This window comes from Panthera onca, chromosome C2 (assembly GCF_046562875.1).
Source record: "Panthera onca isolate mPanOnc1 chromosome C2, mPanOnc1 haplotype 2, whole genome shotgun sequence".
Lineage (NCBI taxonomy): Eukaryota > Metazoa > Chordata > Mammalia > Carnivora > Felidae > Panthera > Panthera onca.
This window is the reverse complement of record NC_138347.1, coordinates 1,451,793-1,472,282: the sequence shown is the minus strand read 5'-3', so window position 1 is coordinate 1,472,282 and position 20,490 is coordinate 1,451,793. Positions and strand designations below refer to the sequence as shown.

Below are 20,490 nucleotides of genomic sequence, written 5' to 3'. Positions count from 1 at the left end.
CTGCGCCAGTCCCGGCCAGTGGGACTTCTTTTTAGGAAGGCGGTTTTGTTGAATTGATTTGGAACTTTAGTTTGGTTTTCCTGTGTTTCAGGTGGTTTCTTGAACTATGTGGTGAGTTTGCTAATTGGTTAATTACTCCCTGCTTATTAGCAGATGTGTACTGTTGTGTCTGTTTTGTGGTTCATTGTAACATTTACATGTGATTGATTAACGTAGAAAAGTGTTGTAGGCAACTCGATCTGGTTTGTCTGATGTTTCCAGTGTTCTCGTGCAGTACCTCATGCGGTGCCCAGCCATCACGCGCCTAGTGTCCACCTGTCAGAAATATGTGCATGTTTCACCAAAGCGTGTGGTCGGAAACGTTCACGCACACGCTCTTCAGAATAGCCAAGAACTAGGAAAAACAACGAAGTGAGAGTCCACGGTGATGTGTCGCCAGCAGGGTCCTGTGCGGCAGTGAGGTTGGGCGGGCCACGGCCACGTGGAAGGGGTGTGACCTCGGGTGTAAGGCACCAGGCACAGGGGAATCTGTTTGTGTCAGTGGCCCCACGAGTGTAAAGCTCGCAGCGGGCAACGCCAGTCAGCGTGCTGGGGTCGGTACGGTGGCTGCCCGCTCGGGGGAGGGGGCGGCTGTGGAGGCGGGAGGGCTCCGGTGCCAGGACGCCGGCTGTGGGTGTGCTCGCTTTGTGAAAACTCACGAGGCTGCATCCTTGTGATTTTTCACGCCTCAGTGAAAACGTTTGCCGAAGTAGGATTCACCGCGCACGTCTTGGAATCAAAGAGTGATCAGCAGGTTAACGGAGAAGGCGAATCCTGAATTCTTCCTCACAGTGAGGTCCCTTGCTGGGGCTCTCAGGGACCAGCAGGGTAGGGGCAGGTCGCCTGCCCCGTGCACCGGGGGGTCGGCAGGTACTGCGTGCAGGAGGAGCTGTCGGGGAGCACGGAGAGCAGGAGCTGGCACCCGCGGCCGGCCCTGCTGGTGAGGAGCTTCGCGGACAGGGCTGGGGCTCCCCCATCCTGAGTGTGGGCACAGCAGGTGCCCAGCCTCTGGCCCCGGGTGGCCTCTGCCCTGCTCACAAGGGCATGGACTTCCCAGGAGACACCTTCCAGTCCCTTTCAGTGACTATCCCAGACCTGGGTGACACGTGTGTGTGGGTTTTCACCCCGCGTCGAGACCGGTGGCCGCTTTGCCCCATGGACTGGGGTCTCTTCCATCATGTGGCTTCAAGTCGCATCTTCCACACTCTGAGCCAGCCTGGGGGCCAGCCTGTGGCCTCGGCTGCAGCATTCTGTTCAAGGGCGGCCACGGGCCCCGGAGCAGAAGCGGAGCGTGGCCCGAGGGGGGGGAGCCCCACGGAGCCGGGTCGGCGCACCTGGCGGGGGGCTCCCGTTGTGGGCGTGTTCTGAAGACACACCCCGAGTCAGGGTGGCCCGTGTCCCCCCGAGGAATGGAGGCTGGAGCTCAGGGCACTGATGGGGGAGGTGCGCACCCAGCTCCAGCCTTCCGAGTGTCCTGTGAGAGTCTCTCGGGCCCAGCAAGTGAGACTCGGTTCGTTAGGATCATTTCAGCATGGAAAGAAAACGTACCTGCACTCATCCAGTCGGGTTCCTTGTCTCTGGGGTGTAGTGCATGCAGGGCGGGAGAGCCTGGCCGGGCCCGGCCCCCCTGGTGTGCAGGGTGCGAGCGCCAGACCCGGGTGTGGTGTGCAAGGGTCCGCCCTCAGGGCACAACCTCACCTGAATTAGCCCCAGCAGTGGTTCTCGCACTCGGACATCTAGCTCTGGACCCCGAGTGAGGCCTCACGGTTTTGGGCTTCTGTGGAACTGATGCCCACCCCCCGGGCACAGCCGAGCGCGGTTCTGGGCAGCTCAAGGTGGCCCTGGACGGCGTGAGCACACCCGGGCCCGTGCACCCGTGGGCCGCGTCCTCCAGCCCCGCGTCACCTCGCCCGTGTCTCTCCGTTCCAGGCATCAGCAACGCAGAAGCGCGGCAGCCAGGGAAGGCACCCAACTTCAGCGTCAACTGGACGGTGGGTGACTCGGCCATCGAGGTCATCAACGCCACGACGGGGAAGGACGAGCTGGGCCGTGCATCCCGCCTGTGTAAGCACGCCTTGTACTGTCGCTGGATGCGTGTGCACGGCAAGGTACCGGCCCCGCCTCCCCGCAGCTTGTTCCACAAAGCCCCGCGCCACCATCCCCACGGCCTTTCCCAGACCTCTTTGTTCCTTGGGACCCCTCACCTCGAAGTGTGGCCCCGGCTCCTCTCATCTAAAGCAGCCTCAGGCAGCTCTTCCCTTCCCGCTGGCTTCCTGGGGGGACCCTCTCACCTGCACGTGCTGCCAGGTGATTCCACCAGAGGAGGGAAGGCCCCCTCGCGGCCCTCAGGAGGCCTTAGGCCTGTTCCTGCAGTAGCAGCAGGGTCCCTTTCCCCAGACGAGACCTTCTCCGGTCCGTGCGCGTCTTGCTGGTTTTCCTTTATCGGTCGGGTGCGTGGCGGGTGTTTGTTAGAAGGCTGGCGCCGAACTTGGCGTGGCGGTTTGGACCGAAGCCGGCTCGCGCTCCCGTCCCTGTTCCCGCAGCAGGGGCACCTGTGCTGGAGGTCCGCACCCTGTTTATCCCTGAGACCTGCAGCAGCATGGGTCAGCCAGCCACGGGGGGGGGGGGGGGCAGCGCCTCCCAGTCCTTCGGTGTGAATGAAACACACATAACATCAGACGGGCTGTGTGTTTCAATAGCTGAAAAGATTAAAATTGAAATTGGAATCAGGTGCCTGTGGGCTCAGAAGCCCCTCTTTAGAACCCCGGGGTCTGAAACTGCCTGTCTGACGGGGCGCCGGCTCCGCGGGGGGCGGGGGGCACGACGGTCGTGGGCCCTTGCGCCCTGTGTGACACGGCCCCTTGGAGGAAGGCACTGCTGCCTCGGGGCTGTCCCCCACGAGCCAGCGTAGGACGAAATACCAGATTTTGAATGTCTTACTGAGTTTTGTTTTCTACTGTTTCTGCTTAAATAGTCGTGCTTTTTTTTTTAACTTCTTACAGGTTCCCTCCAACTTGTTACGGTCCAAGATTACTAAGCCCAACATGTACCATGAATCCAAACTGGTAGCGAAGGAGTACCAGGCCGCCAAGGCGTGTCTGTTCAAAGCGTTCATCAAGGCGGGGCTGGGCGCCTGGGTGGAGAAGCCCACAGAACAGGACCAGTTCTCTCTCACACCCTGACCTGGGGCCTGGGGCCGGGGCTGCTGCGTCCAGCGCTGTCTCCAGAATGTCCCGTCTGGACTGGGGGCAGGTGTGGGGACGCGGGGTGCTGGGCATCCAGCACTTTCTCCGGAACGTCCCGTCTGGATTGGGGGCAGGTGTGGGGACGCGGGGTGCTGGGCGTCCAGCGTGGGGACGCGGGGTGCTGGGCGTCCAGCGCTTTCTCCGGAACGTCCCGTCTGGATTGGGGGCAGGTGTGGGGACGCGGGGTGCTGGGCGTCCAGCACCGTCTCCGGAACACGTGTCTGGACTGGGGGCGGGCGCGCACTTCGGGGAGGGTGGGGAGGGTGTTGGGGTTCAGTGTCCCCACCTGGCACCCCTGTGCAGCGGCATTACCCCTTTGAATTATCCAGTGACTGCTTTCAATCTCCGTTTACGTTTAGAAATTGAGTTCTACTGAGTAGGGCTTCCTTAAGTTTAGGAAAATAGAAACTACTTTGTGTGAAATTTTTGAATAAATAATTTATTCAGAGTTAGGAACGTGGTTTATAAAATAAGTAATTATATCAGGTCACTCTTACGCCACATTACTTTATGTGTGGAGAAGGGGAGAGCGTAGAGAGAGGTTGGAGGCGGTAGCCTGAAGAGAGCGTCAGGGCTGTGTTACTGGTGGGTCTCCTGCCCGCCCGCCGTGGCCCGGCTGCCCTCAGTGACTGTCCCAGCCTGCCCAGGAGAGGACCCTGCACGACAGGCCCAGCCCAGCGCACACACGCGGCCCCTGGCGTGGGGTCGGCGTGCGTCCGTGAGGGTGCAGCCTGGATCCCTCTACCCTTTAGCCCCCCTGGAAGCTTCTGTGCCCCTCCTAGGGTTGCATCGTGGAAAACGTGTTGGTTCACTTCTAAGTGATCAAAGGTACAACGTGGGTGGTAATCCTGGCCATTCATCGGAGATTTTTCAGCAGTATTTAACTTTTAGGGACTAGGAGGAATCCACAGAGGCTACTGCACAATTTTCTTCCTTCCTCTGAATCTAATGAGTGTGGATGACTCTCCAGACATCTTCACAGAATGGAAATAGAATTAATTAAGTAGAGATACTCATTCTTAGAAAATGCCACTTAAGGCATATTTTTAAATTAAGCTTTATCAAAGGCGTGTTTGAAGTCAGTATTCAGGCCAGAAGCTGGTGAGGCCACAGACGCCGTCCCCACCAGGGTCTGCACATTGATTGTCACGGCAGGGAAGGGGTGCTGCTGGCGTCGGGGTGACCCGGGGACGCTGCTCCACACCCCGCAGCACCCGGGGTGGCCCCGGGCCGAGTCGGCAGATGGTCAGGAGCGCGGGCTGGGGTCCTGGGTGGCGCCTCGACCTGAGCTCAGAGATTTGCACCAATTGCCTTGTTTCTTCCACTCAGGATCAGACAGGAGCCCGAGGAGGTGCTGGGTCAGAAGGGGGGGGGGCCTTGTGGGAGCAGCAAGCAGAGACGGGAGACCCCGCCCCACCTTTCTGGACTCAGAAGGCCTAGGACAGGAGCAGAGCAGCTACTGTCCCCTCGGTCCCGACCCCACGTGCTCAGAGCAGGAGATTCGGACCAGAAGTGCAGAGCCTCCCGGCGCCTCTGTGGCTCCCCGGGTGGCCGGTCGCAGCCGTGGGTCCGGACCAGGGACTGACCAGGGGCAGAGGAGCGAGCCCCGCCCACACCAGCCCGCTCTCCTGCAGCCGGGGTGCAGGGGTGCGGGGGGGGGGGGGGGGTGGCCACGGCCCGGGCTGCGCCTTCCACCCGCAGCAGGAAAGCTGCCAGCCGGTGTCGCTCCCCTCCCCGAGCAGGCGCTCCCAACTCAGACGACATCTGTAGCCCCTGTGTTTTTATTCTCTCTACAAATGGTATTTTTTCTAACGGGGATCGGGAGACGGACTTAGTTTTTACAGAATACCTGGATTTTGACTAAAAGCCCAGGGGAAATATATTGCATGTACATACAAACGCTGTCCAGTATGTCTGGCTTCTTCCCTCCCGTCAGGTAAAGGCTGAGGGGAGTGTGGTCCTCTCCCCGCCCCAAGTGAAGAAGGACGGCCCTGCTGTGTGCTGGTCCCAAGGACCCCAGCTCCGCGGCCACCGGGACTCTCCCCCGGGCCTCGTGGGCTGTGGAGGACAGCGCTCGGGGTCGGGAGGGAGGGAGCCGTGCCCGGGACGGGACAGCAGCCAGATTAGCTCCCCCGTGAGCGGGAACCAGAGGAAGGAAACGTTAACTCCTCAGGGAGGCGGGAGGCCAGTCAGGAAACTGCACTTTAAACAAACTGCCCTATTTGAGGCTCAGCGTGCATTCTGCCCCGTGACTGTTTTCCGAGGTATTATTTTGCACACTGTGCCCTAACCCTGGATTTCAGAGACTTGGGAAATCTGACACCACCAAGAACCTGATTGAGAAAAATCAGTTGTGAAGACGGTTTGCCCAGTGGGGGTTGGGAGGGTTCTGTTCTGTTTTGTTTGCTAAACCTGAAGTATTAACTCCAGGAAGACAGGGACCCTCATGTGGTCCCCAGGCTCGGGGACAGCTGTCCCACTAGCGGAAGGCCCTTCGCGCCTGGGGTGGGGGTGGGGGGCCAGGCGCGCCACAGAGCCCCGTTCTGATCCTGAATCTTAATTGCACTTTTCATCATGTTTTTCTGTTTTGGAGAGTTTTATTGATTTATTTAATCAAAAACAGTTACTGTATCTGAAAACGTGCAGACTGACATCTCACAAGGCATTGATTTCTCTGGAATGTATTTTCGTTCAGATGATTTCCTTGGTACCCACACTCTAGACTCGCTGCTTTCTTCGTAAAGACAGCGTTCCTTGTCATCCCAAATAGGGACACCGAGGAGGGGGCGGCTCTCTGGCTCCTCAAGGCAGGCAGAGCTGAGGGGGATTAGTGATGCTGGGGGCGGGGCCACACGCCGCGTCCCCTTTTATCAAAAAACAGAAATCGGATGGCTCTTCACTTCTAAAATATTTCACACCAAAAAAATACGGTCTGCCCCGACCATAAGTTTGATCTAGCAAGAGGAATAAAAGCAGCTGGCTTTCCCATCTGTGTGAAGTCAGAGAATCTCTCAGAAGGTTCCTTTTTGTCAACCCCAAACTACCTAAGTGGAAAGGGCAGAGTATTTGCGACCTTGTGTGTCCAGTGTTGTGTGTCCTTGTCCCCTGGAGTGTCCTGTGACCCTCTCCATCCTCCTGGCCAGTCACGTGCCTCGGGGCTGGGAGGGGAGGGTCTGACTCGGTCCCGGCATTTAGCTGACCTCTGGCACTGCTGTGTGCACCTGTTCACTGTTTGCAGCGACGAGCCCCCAGCCCCAAGAACACTTAGCTTGGCCACGCCGTGGGCTGATGGTACATCGGGAGCCGACGCCTGTCCTTCTGGACACGACCACGAATGGTTAAAGTCAGTCTGCGGAACGTTTGTGGAGTGAGCCCGGAAGCAGTTTGCTTCTCCAGATATTGGGTCATATGCTTTTATTTTACTTTATTTTATTTTAGAATTTGGACACTTTATATGAATGTAGTTCAGCCAAGAACCCTGTCGCTAAGATCCACTCCCCAGTGTTCTCTGTATGTATATTGATGTATATACCACACGTTACAACCTGCATGAGCTTCCTTCTCGCAGCGAGACCAGCCGGAACCAAGCATGAGACGCGGTCCTACACGCAGAGGATTTGACATGTTCTCAATAAAAGACAGTGTTCTACCACTGCAGTGTGGCTGGGTTTTCTCTCTCGTTGTCCCCGTGGTCCGCTGGCAGGCCTGAGGGCAGCCCTAAAGAGCATAATTTGCAGGGGTGCATAAGCACCTGCTGAGGGCTGCCCGCTGACTGGTCTTGTAGCCGTGCGCTGACCCAGCGCTCGGCGCATTCATACCCAGCTCGGGACAGTTCCTCCGAGCCCTTGGACCCGCGGGTCCCTCACGGCCCTCCTGAGCATGCGTCGCCCACCCCCACGTGCAAGGTGTGTAGAGGACAGTGAGGCAGCTGCCCCTGCTCGTGTCCCCGCCTGTGAGAAGGGACGACAGCGTGGCCCCTGTGACCTGTCGGGCTGTGTGAGGGCGACACGGACAGGAAAACACATGGGAAGAACCTGGGCTGGCCAACAGGCCACTGGCCAGGTGGACTGGGGTCTCAGGTGCAGGAAAGCAGCACAACTAAGAAGGCGGGACTTTGTTATTCAGGGCTGACATTTCTGAAAGACGCTCATAATAGACCAAGTGGAAAGCTGGCTGCAGAGAGCGGTATTCGTGCATTTCACGGTTGCGAAGAAATACGGGTGCATTATGTACAGCACATGTGGAACAGCCTGGAAGGGGCTGAGTCTGGTCTTTGTGAGTGGGGATTTGGGGTGATTTTAATTTAATTCTGCCTTTTTAAGCTTACCCGTTTGTCTGATGTTTCTACAATTACATGAAAAGTAAAGAGGAAAATGTTTTTAAAAGTCAAAATCCCCATACAAATAAAAAGCACTGTTATGAAAAACTTGCTCTCTTTTGTATCAATTTTGAGTCTGTTCTTTTCCCACAATAAAAGCAATGTTAAGATGGAGATACGTAACACGAAAAGACGGGGGCAGCACGCCCTTCACAGGTTCATCCCCGGAAGAGCATTTCCCCGAGGATGCCATGTTGAGGGAGCCTCAAGGCCCTCGCTGGAGGCTGGTGATGAGGCAGAGACATCACGGGGCGTCCCGAGTGTTGGGGACAGATCCCTGGGCACAGCAGAGACCGCCGCCCGCAAGGAGCTCCTCTGGGAAAGGACTAGAAAGAAATCCCCCCGGGTTTCACTGCAAACACACACTGCAATGTGCCAGCTACCACTAATTAATTTTTATCAATATATGCCTTTTTTTTCCATTAAACATAAAGTTAGATCGTGATACTTAATAAAATGGAGGAATTTTTAAAATGATTTTCATACTTAATTCTTATTTAATCTTTAGCTCCTGGGGGTAATATTCAATCTACACGTGTACACAAAGATTTTATCATTCCCCTCACTTAGGAAATAACCTGAACATTTACCTACGTATTTCATTAAGTTTGTAAGTTTTTTGCAAATAAGAAAAACAGCATATGGAACTCATTTTCCTTTCACGGCACATTAGTAAGTGGGTCAACCATATTAAATGTACATGTTTTAAATGTTGGCTGACTTCAGCAGTTTATCTCATCGGGTGTGTGCTGCAATTTTATTTCCCAGTGTTTTTCTTTTGGAATATCCCTGGAAAAGTATGTTAATACTTTTATTTCAGTTGCAAAAGTGGGTCAAACCTTTCTTGACAGAAAATAAGTCTAATTTGGTTCAACAGTTTGACAAGAATGTGAGATTGCATGGAGGACGTTGGCCATAAATAGGATGAACTAAATCTGTAGCTCCAAGTGGTGCTGAAAATACATTTCAGATAATGGTATGATAAGAGACTTTTATTTTTAAATGTTCCGTCGGATAAAAGCAATGAAATGAACACCTCAACGTCCCCACCCCCGCCCCCTCAGAACATATCAGATGAAAAAAGATACCACTTGGGCGACAGAGAATCACGGATAAATGATAGTTTCTTGATATGTGTATGAAAAGCCTCCTCAGTAAATGTCCCAAACTTCGCAATGACAAGATAACAAATACAGTCACAGCCCAGGTGGTTTCAAAACAGTTCAACAAAAGCCTGAGAGAACAGTTGATAAAGCATTACAAGATTAAACAATGTTTTCTTTTTCCCAATCTTCTGAGTTGGGAAATACCATGTAAGAGTGGAAGGTGGAAGGTGCAAGGTTGACGGTGGGTGTGGATGATGGAGGTTTACGTGAAAAGTAGAAGGTGGACGAAAGAAGGTGGGTGTGGTAGGTGGATGATATTAAAGGTGGGTCCTGGGGCGGGGCCTTCACCTTTGGGGGTCTTGTTTTTTCTGGGGTTTTCAGACAGTAGAGGCCACAGGTGAGCAGAGGACCCAGGTGGCCGATGGCCTGATACAACCACATGCCGAAGCAGGATTCTTGAGACTCTGCAGTTCGGGCGCAGCAAGGACGCACGGATGTAGGTAGGTGAGCGCAGGGGGTGGGTGACCCGGGTCCCTGCCTCTAGAGCCAAGGTCGCTGGGTCGTAAGTGCCTACGTGTAAAGGAGGAATTGAAGGGTTTACTTTCAAACTTTAATACTTACAATTGTCCAGAAGCCACATTTCTGCAAAAACCTGAAAAGATTTAGCTGTAATCTGAAAGTATTTGACGCGGTACAGGTTTCCAGAGATTGGGAGCCAATCCAAAGCTTTGGGGATTCTCTGCCCGCCCCTCCCCAGTCCAGCTTCTGGTCCGGGCGCCCTTTGCCCAGGCTGTGTGTGCGGGGAGGTTGGTCGAGGGTCGATTCCAGGACACCTGACACTCCCTGGGCCTCTGTCCCCAGCCAGGTGCAGGCCCCGGGTGTTTTCGGCACAGGTCCCTCCCTGGGCTGCCCTGGGGCAGGGGTGGGGGCTGGGTCTGGGGTTGGGGTCAGCAGGGTGTCCTGCTGTGTGTCCCGAGCCTCATTCTGGGGAGAGAGAACCTGTTTCTTCTCAGCAAGCAAACGGCGTACGAACAGAGCAGGAAGGAGAAGAGCTTATCTGGAGCTGAAATGTTTTGAAGCAAAGTCACAGGAGGCTGACCTTCCAAGTGGCGTTTGACTTTCTCCTTTTGCCCAGAACTAATCGGCTTAGCTCGGATGCCTGAGTGCCCGGTGACACAGGGGCCCGCTGCTTTCAGGGTTTACTCTTTATGAAAGAAAAACACCATTTCTCACCAGAGCCTAAAGTTTATGGGGCTTCTCTCGTGGACCGCTCGTGCTTGGTCATTAAAGGGGCAAAGCCGACATGGTCTCTTTCCTGGAGTTTGTCAAATGGCTTTATTCGTAACGATCATCGGACGGAAACACTGACTGCGGGCTGAATGTTGTCGCCTGCCAGGCGAAGAGCCGCCCACCCATCCCTCCCCCGTTGGCCGTCTGGGGTCAGGGAGCCATCTGGGGGCCTCCTCTCGGTGGCCGGCACCTGGGCGGGGGGCGTCAGGGGACGGTCACTCCATGGGATTACCTGTCTGCTTAAACCGGAGACGTCACGCAGGCAAAGCTGACTCCTGGGGACAGAGAGGTGACCCAGCTCCCAACAACAAAAGAACGAGGCTGCCTTTCCAAATCCATTACTGTCACCCATGTGCCGTCCCTGCCTGCACACCCCTCCCCACAATAAAACTAGGAAACGTAGGTGGGGGCCTCCTGAAGACGCTGCCGGCCGGGCCAGGCCTCTCTTGGTTCAGAAAACAGAGGGATTCTTTGTATCCAGAAGATCAAAATACTCAGGGTGATTTGGTCACAGAGCAGTCACATGTCTGGAGATGGGTGATGTGTCTGTAGCCAGCAGGGGCCACCCCGTTCTCCCTGCCTCATCACCGTCCCCCACCCCACCCCTTGGAGGTCCAGGTGACCCCCTGCATCCTGTAGGGCAAGCCTCTGCCCAGACAAGCTGGGGTGGGGGTGGGTGGGGGGGAGACATCACCAGGACTCAGGCCTCTGGAGAAGTGACTCAGCCCTAGCGACGGGACGATGGGGTGGGAAGGGACCCGGTACAAGCTCTATTTCTCCAGGGGAAACAGGTGACCTGGAGGGACCTAGTGTGGAGATCAGAGGACTCAGGCTCAAACCTCTGGTCCCAGGAGCCCCTAGGTCTGCTCTTCGGCAAACAGGGGAGGGGACCGCCGGCCGGGAGGGAAGGAACAGGGATGCAGACGTCCAGGTGGGGCTGTGGAGCACAGCAGATGGGAGCACAGGGCCCTGCGGGCACTCGCTTGGCTTAGGGTCCCCACCCTGGATGGGAGTGCTGAGATGGGGAAGGGCCAGCTGGTGGGGAGGCCCAGGCAGAGGAGGCCAGCCAGCAGCCCAGTGCCAGCACACAGGGGCCCCTGCAGCTCGCACTGTTCTCGGGGACACCGGAAGGGGAACTGACCCCACTCAAACAGGAGTGACCCCACTCAAAAAGGAGCACCTTGCAGGAGATCCTTTCACAGATTCTGCCAAAAATAAAGCAGCACGTGGAGGAGACAGAGTTTTTTGGGTTTTGTTTTTAATGATGGGACAGAATACGGAAAAAGTGGACAAATACCTAAACCCATTTTCAGGAACGTAAGGACTTGGAAACTTAGCCGCATAGATCTCTGGAGTTTCCAAGAGTGTCGGAGCAAGATGAATGAGCCCAGGAAGTGGGGAACGTGGGGTCAGGGGACAGTGGTGGGCAAAGAAGCCAGAAAGAGCCACAGTGACCCCCAGACCACTGCCGAGACAGACGTGCTCGGCTGTCCAGAGTCACAGATCCAGGCGTGGCTGGTGGGGCGCAGGGGCGTTGGGCTGCCCTGTGGCCCGGACCCCTCCCGACGCCGGGAGAGGATGGAGGCTCACTCAGTATGCGTCTCAGCAATGCCGGGTGATCATGGTGCCGCAGAGGCTGGGCCGGTGACGTCCAAACCCAAGTCACATGAATACAAAACTCTACTGTTTCACTTCCAGTGACAGTGGACAAGGACAAGCTCGGGACCACCCTGCCCTGAACCCCCAGATGCTGGGGAAACGCAGCGAGGTGACAACTCGCGCCCTGGGACAGAGACAGCTGGAAAGAATGTCACTGCACCCCTGAAATAATGGCCCAAACTTCCGAGTCTTCCTGGGCCCCCAGAAGGCAGTGGTCATGGGGCAACCAGCAGCCTGGGATCTAGAAGAGACAGGTGTCCCTGGGGGACGGGGCACCAGGCACGGCCCACACCACGGGGGGAGCTCGGATGGAGAGACTGTGAGCATGGGGGCGCAGAGCCATGGCCGGCCCAGGGCTCCCAGTTGGGGACAGGACAGCAGCCCCCGGTGGGACACACGTGCGGACACACGGTTCATCTGTGGCAAAGCCCCCGGAGCTCTGCTGAAACCACACACCTCGGGGCGGGACTAAACTTCTAAACTTTTATTTAATTCAAATGTAAAGAGCCACGTGCAGCTCATGCTACAATATTGCACAATGCGGAACGTGAACTTTCACTTTTAATCGCATTTCTTTTTGGTCTGAAAACAATTTCCCCTCATTTTTGCAAGGTAGTTTCTAGAATCCTGGGTTGTTATTTCCTCTAGGTTCACCGAAAACATTATCGTGGCATCTTCTGGCTTCCATTCACACTGACGAGAAGTCAGCGATCCACCTGTCCTCCCTTTGTAGATAATCTATGTGTTTGGCTACTTTAAAATATCTTCTCTTTTTCCCCTGGTTTCTGAGGCTTTATTATTACATATTTAGATACACATTTGTTTTAACTTATCCTCCTTTGGATTTATTGGGCTCACCGGGTCTTTCAGGTATCTTTAATGTATCTGAAACATTCTCAGCCATTACCTCTTGAAATCGTGTCTCCTTTTTTCCATCAATTTCTTCAGAAAACCCTATTGGATGTAGGGCTGACCCTCTGTTTCCATCCTCCACAGTTTTCCGTGTCTGTTTCTCTGGATTGACGTCTGGTATAACTTCGTTGGGTCTGTTTTCCAGTTCACCGTTTCTCTCTTCAGCTGCATCTAATCTGACGTTTAGACATTGAATTTTATGGTGATTTGTTTCCTTCGTTCTTAGGCTTTTTGATCATCAACTTCTTGTCTGATTTGGAAGTGTATTTGGTTGAAATCCTTTGAGTGCTTGACTTAATTTTCCCCAACAAAGATTTATGCTTCTGTCACCGGTGAAATGCCACCAACATGGGACCATTTTTGTGAACAATCAGCTTGGAATTTGGAGCAGAGTCAGCATGAGTTTAGAGCATCAACGTCACAGAGGTCTGACTCGACTTACGATTTCTCAGGGAAGTACTTCTCCCTCCTCAGTGTCAGGGCTGAGGTGGGAGCATTTCTGGTGTGTTTCCTTCCGCATACGGGTTTTTATTCACCCTGTGAAGTCCTGGCTTCACAGAGGGTTCTCGTCCGCATATCCCGCCCTGGGAAGACCCTGAGCCTTCGGCCCTCGCCCCCGCCTGCCTGGTGCTCTGAGGTGCTGCAGACCTGTGGGTCACTGCAGAACCCCCAGGGGAGAGGCTGGTCTTGACCCAGCTTGCCTGCTGGGGTTCCTGATTTCCCCCCATTCGGTGTCTTGCAATTTCTTTGTTTTCTTGAAAGATGTGTGATGTGTAAGTTTTCCTTTAATTTGTCCACCTAATTATCTTCTCCAGAAGGGTTCTTAAGAGCATCAGATCTGCCACATGTGAGAAACAGAAGTCCCCACGGCTGCTCTTGGCTCCTGTGGCCCTTTGCTATGGATCGGTCTTGGCCAGTGTTTCCTGAAAAATGGGCTGAAGCCAGGATGTGCTAACTGGGAAGTACGAATTCAGGGCAGTGAGAGTGAGAGTGAGGGACGGGGACGTGGGGATGGAGGGATGTGCTCCACACACAGGGAGCCTTGCCCAGCCGGCAATGACCCAGCTCATTCCCTCAGCACGCAGGACTTCCCGGGACAGGCTTCCTGGAGATGGTGGCCCCGGGGGGGCCCACAGGGGGGGCTTATGCGTCTGCACGGCCCTTCCCGTGCCCCGTTTCTGGCGGCCAGGGTTGCCCGTGGAGGTCAGCCGCCTTGCACTGCACCCCAGCCTCTCGGCAGCCGCTTTGGCCACCACGTCCTCCGTGCTGCAGGGCGGTGTCACGCTCGGGCCCTGCCGTGGCAGGGGTGGGGGGTGGGGGCAGGGGCTGGTCCGTCTGGACACTTCCAGGCGGCTGAGGCGAGGCGGGAGCGGAGCTGGACTCCCCAGGCCGGGTGTCTGGTCGAGCCACATGGCTGGAGATGTGTGCCGACACGGGACGGCGCCCTTCCGGACCACACCTGCTGGGCCGAGGGGTCGGTGCTGCTACAGGTCATAGATTTCTAGGCAACAGTAAAATCTCATGTTTTTTGTTTTTTAAAAAAAAAAATTTTTTTTTTAACGTTTATTTATTTTTGAGACAGAGAGAGACAGAGCATGAACGGGGGCAGGGCAGAGAGAGAGGGAGACACAGAATCGGAAGCAGGCTCCAGGCTCTGAGCCATCAGCCCAGAGCCCGACGCGAGGCTCGAACTCACGGACCGTGAGATCGTGACCTGAGCTGAAGTCGGACGCTCAACCGACTGAGCCACCCAGGCACCCCATAAAATCTCATGTTTTCAGGGGCAGGGTGAATGGATCGTGTTTCCAGCCCCTTGTCCCCAGAGCTCTGGAATCTTCAGCCCATCACCCCAGGCCTGGCCCTGCTAACGTCCCTCAATGCTCTGGGTGCAGGTCGTGGGGGACGAGGGATGATGGCTCTGACCCTGTGGGTGTGGGCTTGTGGGCCTCCAGCCTCCAGCCCGCGATCTGGTGGGTTAGTGCAGGGGAGACCGTGGGAAGCTGGTGGCAGGTCGGCAGTGGTCCCCAGGCCGTATTATGGAGTGTTATCGGTGCTCCCCTGCTTTTCAGACCCCGACACCCCAGTCCTTCCAGGGCAGAACCCCGAGCCCGCACGGAGCGCGTCCTCCAGACACCCTCCCCCACCTCCTTCCCTGCCCGTGGGGAAGTCACACGAGCCCTCTGGAGCCCTGCAGACAACCTCCTGCTCGTGATGTGGTCACTAACGCTGGAAGAGTCCGTCCGTGTTCAGTGGGAGGGAAGGATCCTGTGGCCGAATAGCCGTGGGCGCCCATACACTATGCCCGCTGGCGGTGGCTCTGACTCATACTTGACCGTGGAACCAGCCTCCCCTGGACGCGAGCTTGGGCAGCACGGCCACACTGTGCCCCTGCCTGGCCCCAGGAGGTTCCTGTCCTGCAGGACCTCCAGGTGTGGGACAAGGGGGGCGTGAGGGACAAATGGAGGTACAGAAACTGGGGCGAACAAGTCCTCACCCCGGTCCACTGCTGACCCCCAGGCAGGGGCACTTAGAGGGCAGCATGTTGTGGGGGCGGGGGTCCCGGTGTCCCGCCTGGCCGACCAGTGGGGGCGGGGGTCCCGGTGTCCCGCCTGGCCGACAACAGAGGCTCCGGGGACGTCCGCCAGCAGAGTAGTGTGGGCACTCATGGTTGCTCCGAGCTTGAGTCTCGGCGAGTTACTGGCGGGGAATCTTCTTCCAACGGGACCTTGTTATTTAAGGGACTGGATGGGCAGCCGCGTCCTAATGGGGACGGTGGGACAGACAGGACGGCTTATTTTCCCCTGGCGCCGTGGTCAGCCGTGTGGCGCGGCGCGTGGCAGTGTTTCTGCCTTCTGCTTTTAGGGCCGAGGTCGTGGTTTGCTGTCCTGAGTCCTTTCCCGCCTCGCAGGGAGCGGGGCCGCCACGGCCTCCACGGCCGCCGGAGACCCCCGCGCCTGCAGGCCCTCGGTGCAGGAGCCCCGTGGGGCCCGGGGGGTCGTGGTCGTGGCCATGGGGAGTCCGTGTCCTCCCGGCTGCAGGCAGCTTTTCGGTGATGCGGGACGGAATCCGACCGGGCCGCTCAGCCGAGGCCGGAACCCCGTGCCGCCGACCCGGTGGCCGCGCACGGCGATGGCAAGGTCACCAGAAGCGCCACAGGCAGGCTTCCAGGTTAGCTCGTCACCAGAACCCACCCAGGCCAACGCGTTACTTGAGCTTCTGCACGCGCCTCGCTTCGCTCTGACCCACGCGGACGCCGCCGGCTGCTCCGATGGCCGCCTCCGTCTGCCTCAGATCAAACGCTGCCCAAGTGCCTTGTAATTAATTCGGCCGTGTTTGTCAGCCTTGCGTGTCTGTGTAGAAGCACAGTAATTTCCCAACACATCTCCCGTCACTGCACGCTTGGTCGAAGGAGCCTTTTCTCACACAGATAATGCTACAGCGAACATCCAGGGCGCTTTCGTCTCAGGTGAGACATTTTCTTTCTTTTTAAACGTTTTTGTAATGTTTATTAGTTATTTTTGAGAGAGAGACAGAGCACAAGCAGGGGAGGGGCGGAGAGAGAGGGAGACACAGAATCCGGAGCAGCTCCAGGCTCCGAGCTGTCAGCACAGAGCCCGACGCGGGGCTCGAACCCACGGACCGCGAGATCGTGACCTGAGCCGAAGTCGGACGCCGAACCGACTGAGCCCCCCAGGCGCCTCTGGGGGCAACGTTTGTTTAAGCTGGACCCCCACCAGCAGGATCGCTGGGTCAAACCACATGCACAGTTCCTGCTTTTGCATGAGGGTCGTGTCCAAGTAGCTTCCAAAAGAGTCAGGAGTTTCAGGCCATCCAGAAGTTTGTAAAGTAACCCCCCCCCCCCGCCCCCACCCTGCAATGCAGACAATTTACCGGGAGACCAAAGCTTTGCGTCTCTTTGGCTTTAACCTGTTGGGATTCACTGGGCCTCACGGACGCGAGGATGGCTGTCGGGAAAACCCTCGTGCGTCGGCTCTTTGGCGTGGCCTCTCCGCCTTCCGGGCTCGGGCTGTCTGGACGCCCGCCTCCCCCGTCTCCGTGCGCCTGCCCCTCACTCTCTCACACCGTCCGGCCGCCCAGTCCCCAGGGACTTCGCGCTTTCGAGCTCACTCGTCAGCGTGTCGCGGGCGGAGTTTGCTCTTGTTGCTTTTCGACAATTTCACTCCTTCCGTTTCCATTTCTAGAGGCCGTATTCCGTTCCAGCCCCCCCCCCCCCCCGTGCTCTCTGTTACCTCTGTGAGCCCATCACCGTGGTTCCCTCGTACTCCGTGGGCGCTCCAGGACCTGCTGTGTGTGGTGGGGTCCGTGGGCCGTTTCTCTGATGCTCGCGCGGAGTCTGCTGAGCCTGGGTCGCGAAAGCGTGTCCGTGTACGTGGGGATGTTGGCGGCACTGAGGGTGCAATCCTCCGGTGGCCGCGTCTGCCTCGGCGGGGACCCCAGGAAACCGCGTGGAGCACGTGCACACGTGTGCACTTGGTGTTCTAAGTCCGCGTGAGGGTGGCCTGCGGTTAGAAATTGTGGGGGACACTCTGCTCCCTCCAACGGTCCTGGGTTTGCCTCTGGGGTCTGCAGACAGACGGCAGACGCAGCCCGGGCCCGCCCGCTCCCGGCTGGCTGTGCCCGGGCAGCCGCGCGGTGCCACGAAGCAGCGGCCTGAAGCCATGGGTGCAGCCGCGCGGTCCCGGGGGCCACGAGGCTGGCAGCAGGTGCAGCAGGGCGCCGTCCGGCTCGGGCCGCAGCACGGCTCTGGCGTCCTCGGCTGTGGCCGGGTCTCTGCCTGGTTGTGGCCCAGCGCTCCCCCGTGGCTCCCGTCCTCTCCGTCCTTTGGGACACCCGTCACTGGATGTGCCCTGCCCCCGAGCCCAGGACGGTCCCACGTTGAGATCTGTAGGTTAGGCACATCCGTGAGGAAGTTTTAACACATGAAGTCACACTGTGCCCCAGGGGCACAGACATGGGTTTGGGGGAACAAACCCACCGCACCGCCCGAGAGCATGTGGACGCCCCGTCTTGCTTCTGCCTTGGATGATACGCGCTGTTCAATTGTACTTGAATGGAAATACTAAACTGAATTTTAACTGAATTTAACAGGAGGAAAGGAAACTGAAGAGAAAGTCAGTCACCCTACACGCAGTGTTTGTGCTCGGCTGGGCGAGGTGGGGCCAGGAGGGGCGTGGGGCGCCCTGAGCCGCAACCCCGAGGGGACGGACCCTCCTGGGCCCCCAGGTGTCGGGACCACCGTCTGACATTCGGACTTTCTATTCGAAACTTGGCTTTCGTGAGATCCGGAGGCCTTTCCCGCAAACTGGGCCCTTCGGCCTGGGTGCTCATGGGCGGATCTGGGGCCCCTGGGGAGGTGCGGGCGGGACCCGCTTCCAGCCGGGGGGGGGGGGGGGACCCCCCGCAGGATGCCAGCCCCACGTGGCTCCGTGCTGCTGCTGACTCGTGCCAAAAGTGCCCCGTCGAGTCGAGGCAGCGCCCTTCGAGCCCCTGGCTGCAGTCACTGAGAAGTGCCGACTGTCCAGCTTCCTGCAGGGGCGTCTCCCTCGCCCGTTAGATTCCGTGGTCGGTGGCCTCTCAGGCTGGACCGCTGTGTCCCCTGACGGTTTGTGGTAAAATGCCCCCTGGACACAGCCTGGTGACACTCCTGCGGCAGGTAGGACAGACCGGCCCCCCACCCTGAACCCCGTGCTGCGGTGTCCCCTCTGCCCTGACCGTCCCCACACGGAGAGAGCACCGTCTGGGGCAGGCGGCTCCCGTGCGTCCTTGGCGCTCAGTCTTGAACTGGAGTATGTGGCAGGGTGAAAATTGCCCCCGAAATATCCGCTCCCAATCCCGGAACATGCAAATGTGACCTTATAAGGAAGTGGCTCTCTGCAGATGGAAGGTAGGGATACGGAGGTGGCTTCTCCAGTGTCCCCTGAGTGCCCCCTCGGGGCCTTACAGGAGGGACGGGGTGGGGGACAGGCTGCCGAAGGGGCAGGCCATGTGACCACGGAGGCAGAGACTGGGGTGAGGGGTCACCGCCACCAGGAGCTGGAGGAGGCGAGGGGGAGGGTCCCTCCCTGGGCTCCCGTGGTTGGAACCAGAGTGGGCGCTGGGGAGGCGGTAGAATGTGCCTGTGTCCCTCCATCAGTGTCTCTGCCGCCCTCTGGTGACCTTGGGCACACGGCTTGACCTATCTTAGGCCTAGCTTGCTTCCTGTCACTTGGCTCCCTGTGGGCGGGGCGTCCTGGCTGCAAGGTGGGGGGACTCCCTGTGGGGGGGGCGTCCTGGCCCCAGGGCGGGGGTTGCACTCAAGTGCCAAGTGAGGGCTGCAGGTGCAGGGACAGGGTCTGGAGTCTCAACACTGGGAAAGTGACCTTGGCTTGGTCCCTGGGGACAGGGCTTGGACGCACTCGAATTTCCCTCCTCTCCGGGGAGCTGAGTCTGTAGGTGCTGTAAAGTCCCTCTGGTCTGGGGGACCACCGTGGCCCCATTTCCCACCAGCATGACACAGCCCGCCCAGGGGTGTTTCTAACCTCCGAATGACGGCCCCCAGGGTCCACTGTGCTGGAACCACACCCTCCCCAGGGGCCCCTTGGGGCTGGGTGTTTCCCTGGTCGCTTGGACCCCCGGGGACAAGGCTGTCTCTGCACTTCGGAGCTGAGTTCACGTCTCCCCGCGGCCCCGCTGACACCCACTCTGCTTTGGGCCCTGCCTTTCGACAGCTGGCATCTCACGCCGGCCACCGTCCCGGGTTTCTCCCAACTCCTGGGCCACAGGGAGGGAGGCCGGGGGTCTGTGGGGGTAAAGTCGTGTCCAAAACGTGCAGCCAGTCAACCAGGGCTCAGGGGCCTTTCTGCACGTACACGACGTGGTTCTGCCACTCGGATCTGGTGTGTGCACGCCACTCCCGGGGGCCAAAGCAGGACTCGGCACAAGAACCCTGCCGTTTCCCCCGAATCGGGAGACATGTTTTGAGGTTCACCTGCCCACCGGCGCGGCGAGGGGGCTGTGGAGGCAGCGGAGTGAGGCAGGAGGGGCCTGGGCCTGGGTCTCAGTGGGGAGGCCGGCCGCGGACGGTGGCGGTTCTGGAACACTTACTCCTAGCCCCCCCTGGAGTGGGAGGGGCAGAGGGGCCGGCGCCCCTCGACGTCCCCTGTGGAGGCCCCGCGCCTGGCCGCAGGCCAGAAGGGCCAGGTGAAGTTTCTGGAGAACCTGAAGCATTTCAAGGGAAGGTTCGAGTCTTGGGGATGGCCTGGGGTGTGGTGATGGTTTTGGGCCTCCAAGGGCAGGGGCAAAGGACCACCTTCTGTGACGCTTTCTTCTGACCGACCTGGGGCTGGGTTCCTCAGCCACGTCGGATGTGGGACAAGGCCACGTCGGATGGCGGCCACGCCCTGATGCGCACCTGCTACCGTTCCTCGAGGTGGCGGCTGCGGGCACCCAGGGGCCTGTGTCAGAGCCGAAGCGGAGCCGGGCCGTCCCGGGGGGCCACACTGCGCAGGGGGGATGCTGGCTCAGTCTGCGGCGGAGGGAGGGGGCCCCACTCATCCCATGGTGTCCTGGTCAGGGTGTCTGTTGGCCCTGGACACAGGGCCTGGGACTGCTTCAGAGAGGGGAGGAGCTGGTGGACGGAGGTGCCCACGATGGGGCCGTCAGCCCGAGGTCAGCGGTCAGGGGCTCCAGAGGCTGCCGGGTCTGAAGACAGCGGACCGCTGAGAACTGCCCACTGCCCGTGGAGGCCAGGCCTCCACACCTGTGGGCGTGTGGCCCTCAGGCCCCCCGCTCTTGCAGCGTCCATTGGGGCCGGTGTTCACCCCCAGGACACGGTGGGGAGACCGCCTCTGGGTGCCAGCAC

At 58.2% G+C, this 20,490-nt stretch overlaps 1 protein-coding gene across 11 annotated transcripts in view; it reads left to right on the top strand.

Moving 5' to 3' along the window:
- Positions 1-6,936, top strand: part of ADARB1 (adenosine deaminase RNA specific B1) — a 137,847-nt gene extending 130,911 nt beyond the window's left edge. For 9 of the 11 annotated variants that reach the window (XM_060640611.3, XM_060640617.3, XM_060640612.3 and 6 more), the window contains 2 exons: positions 1,969-2,147; positions 3,042-6,936. In XM_060640611.3, the coding sequence (XP_060496594.1) occupies positions 1,969-2,147; positions 3,042-3,221 (359 nt within the window). In that variant the 3' untranslated portion in view covers positions 3,222-6,936. The remainder of the gene's footprint in view (positions 1-1,968; positions 2,148-3,041) is intronic. The other 2 variants (XR_009612552.3, XM_060640610.3) reach the window with 2 other exon arrangements.
- The last annotated feature ends 13,554 nt before the right edge of the window (positions 6,937-20,490 follow it).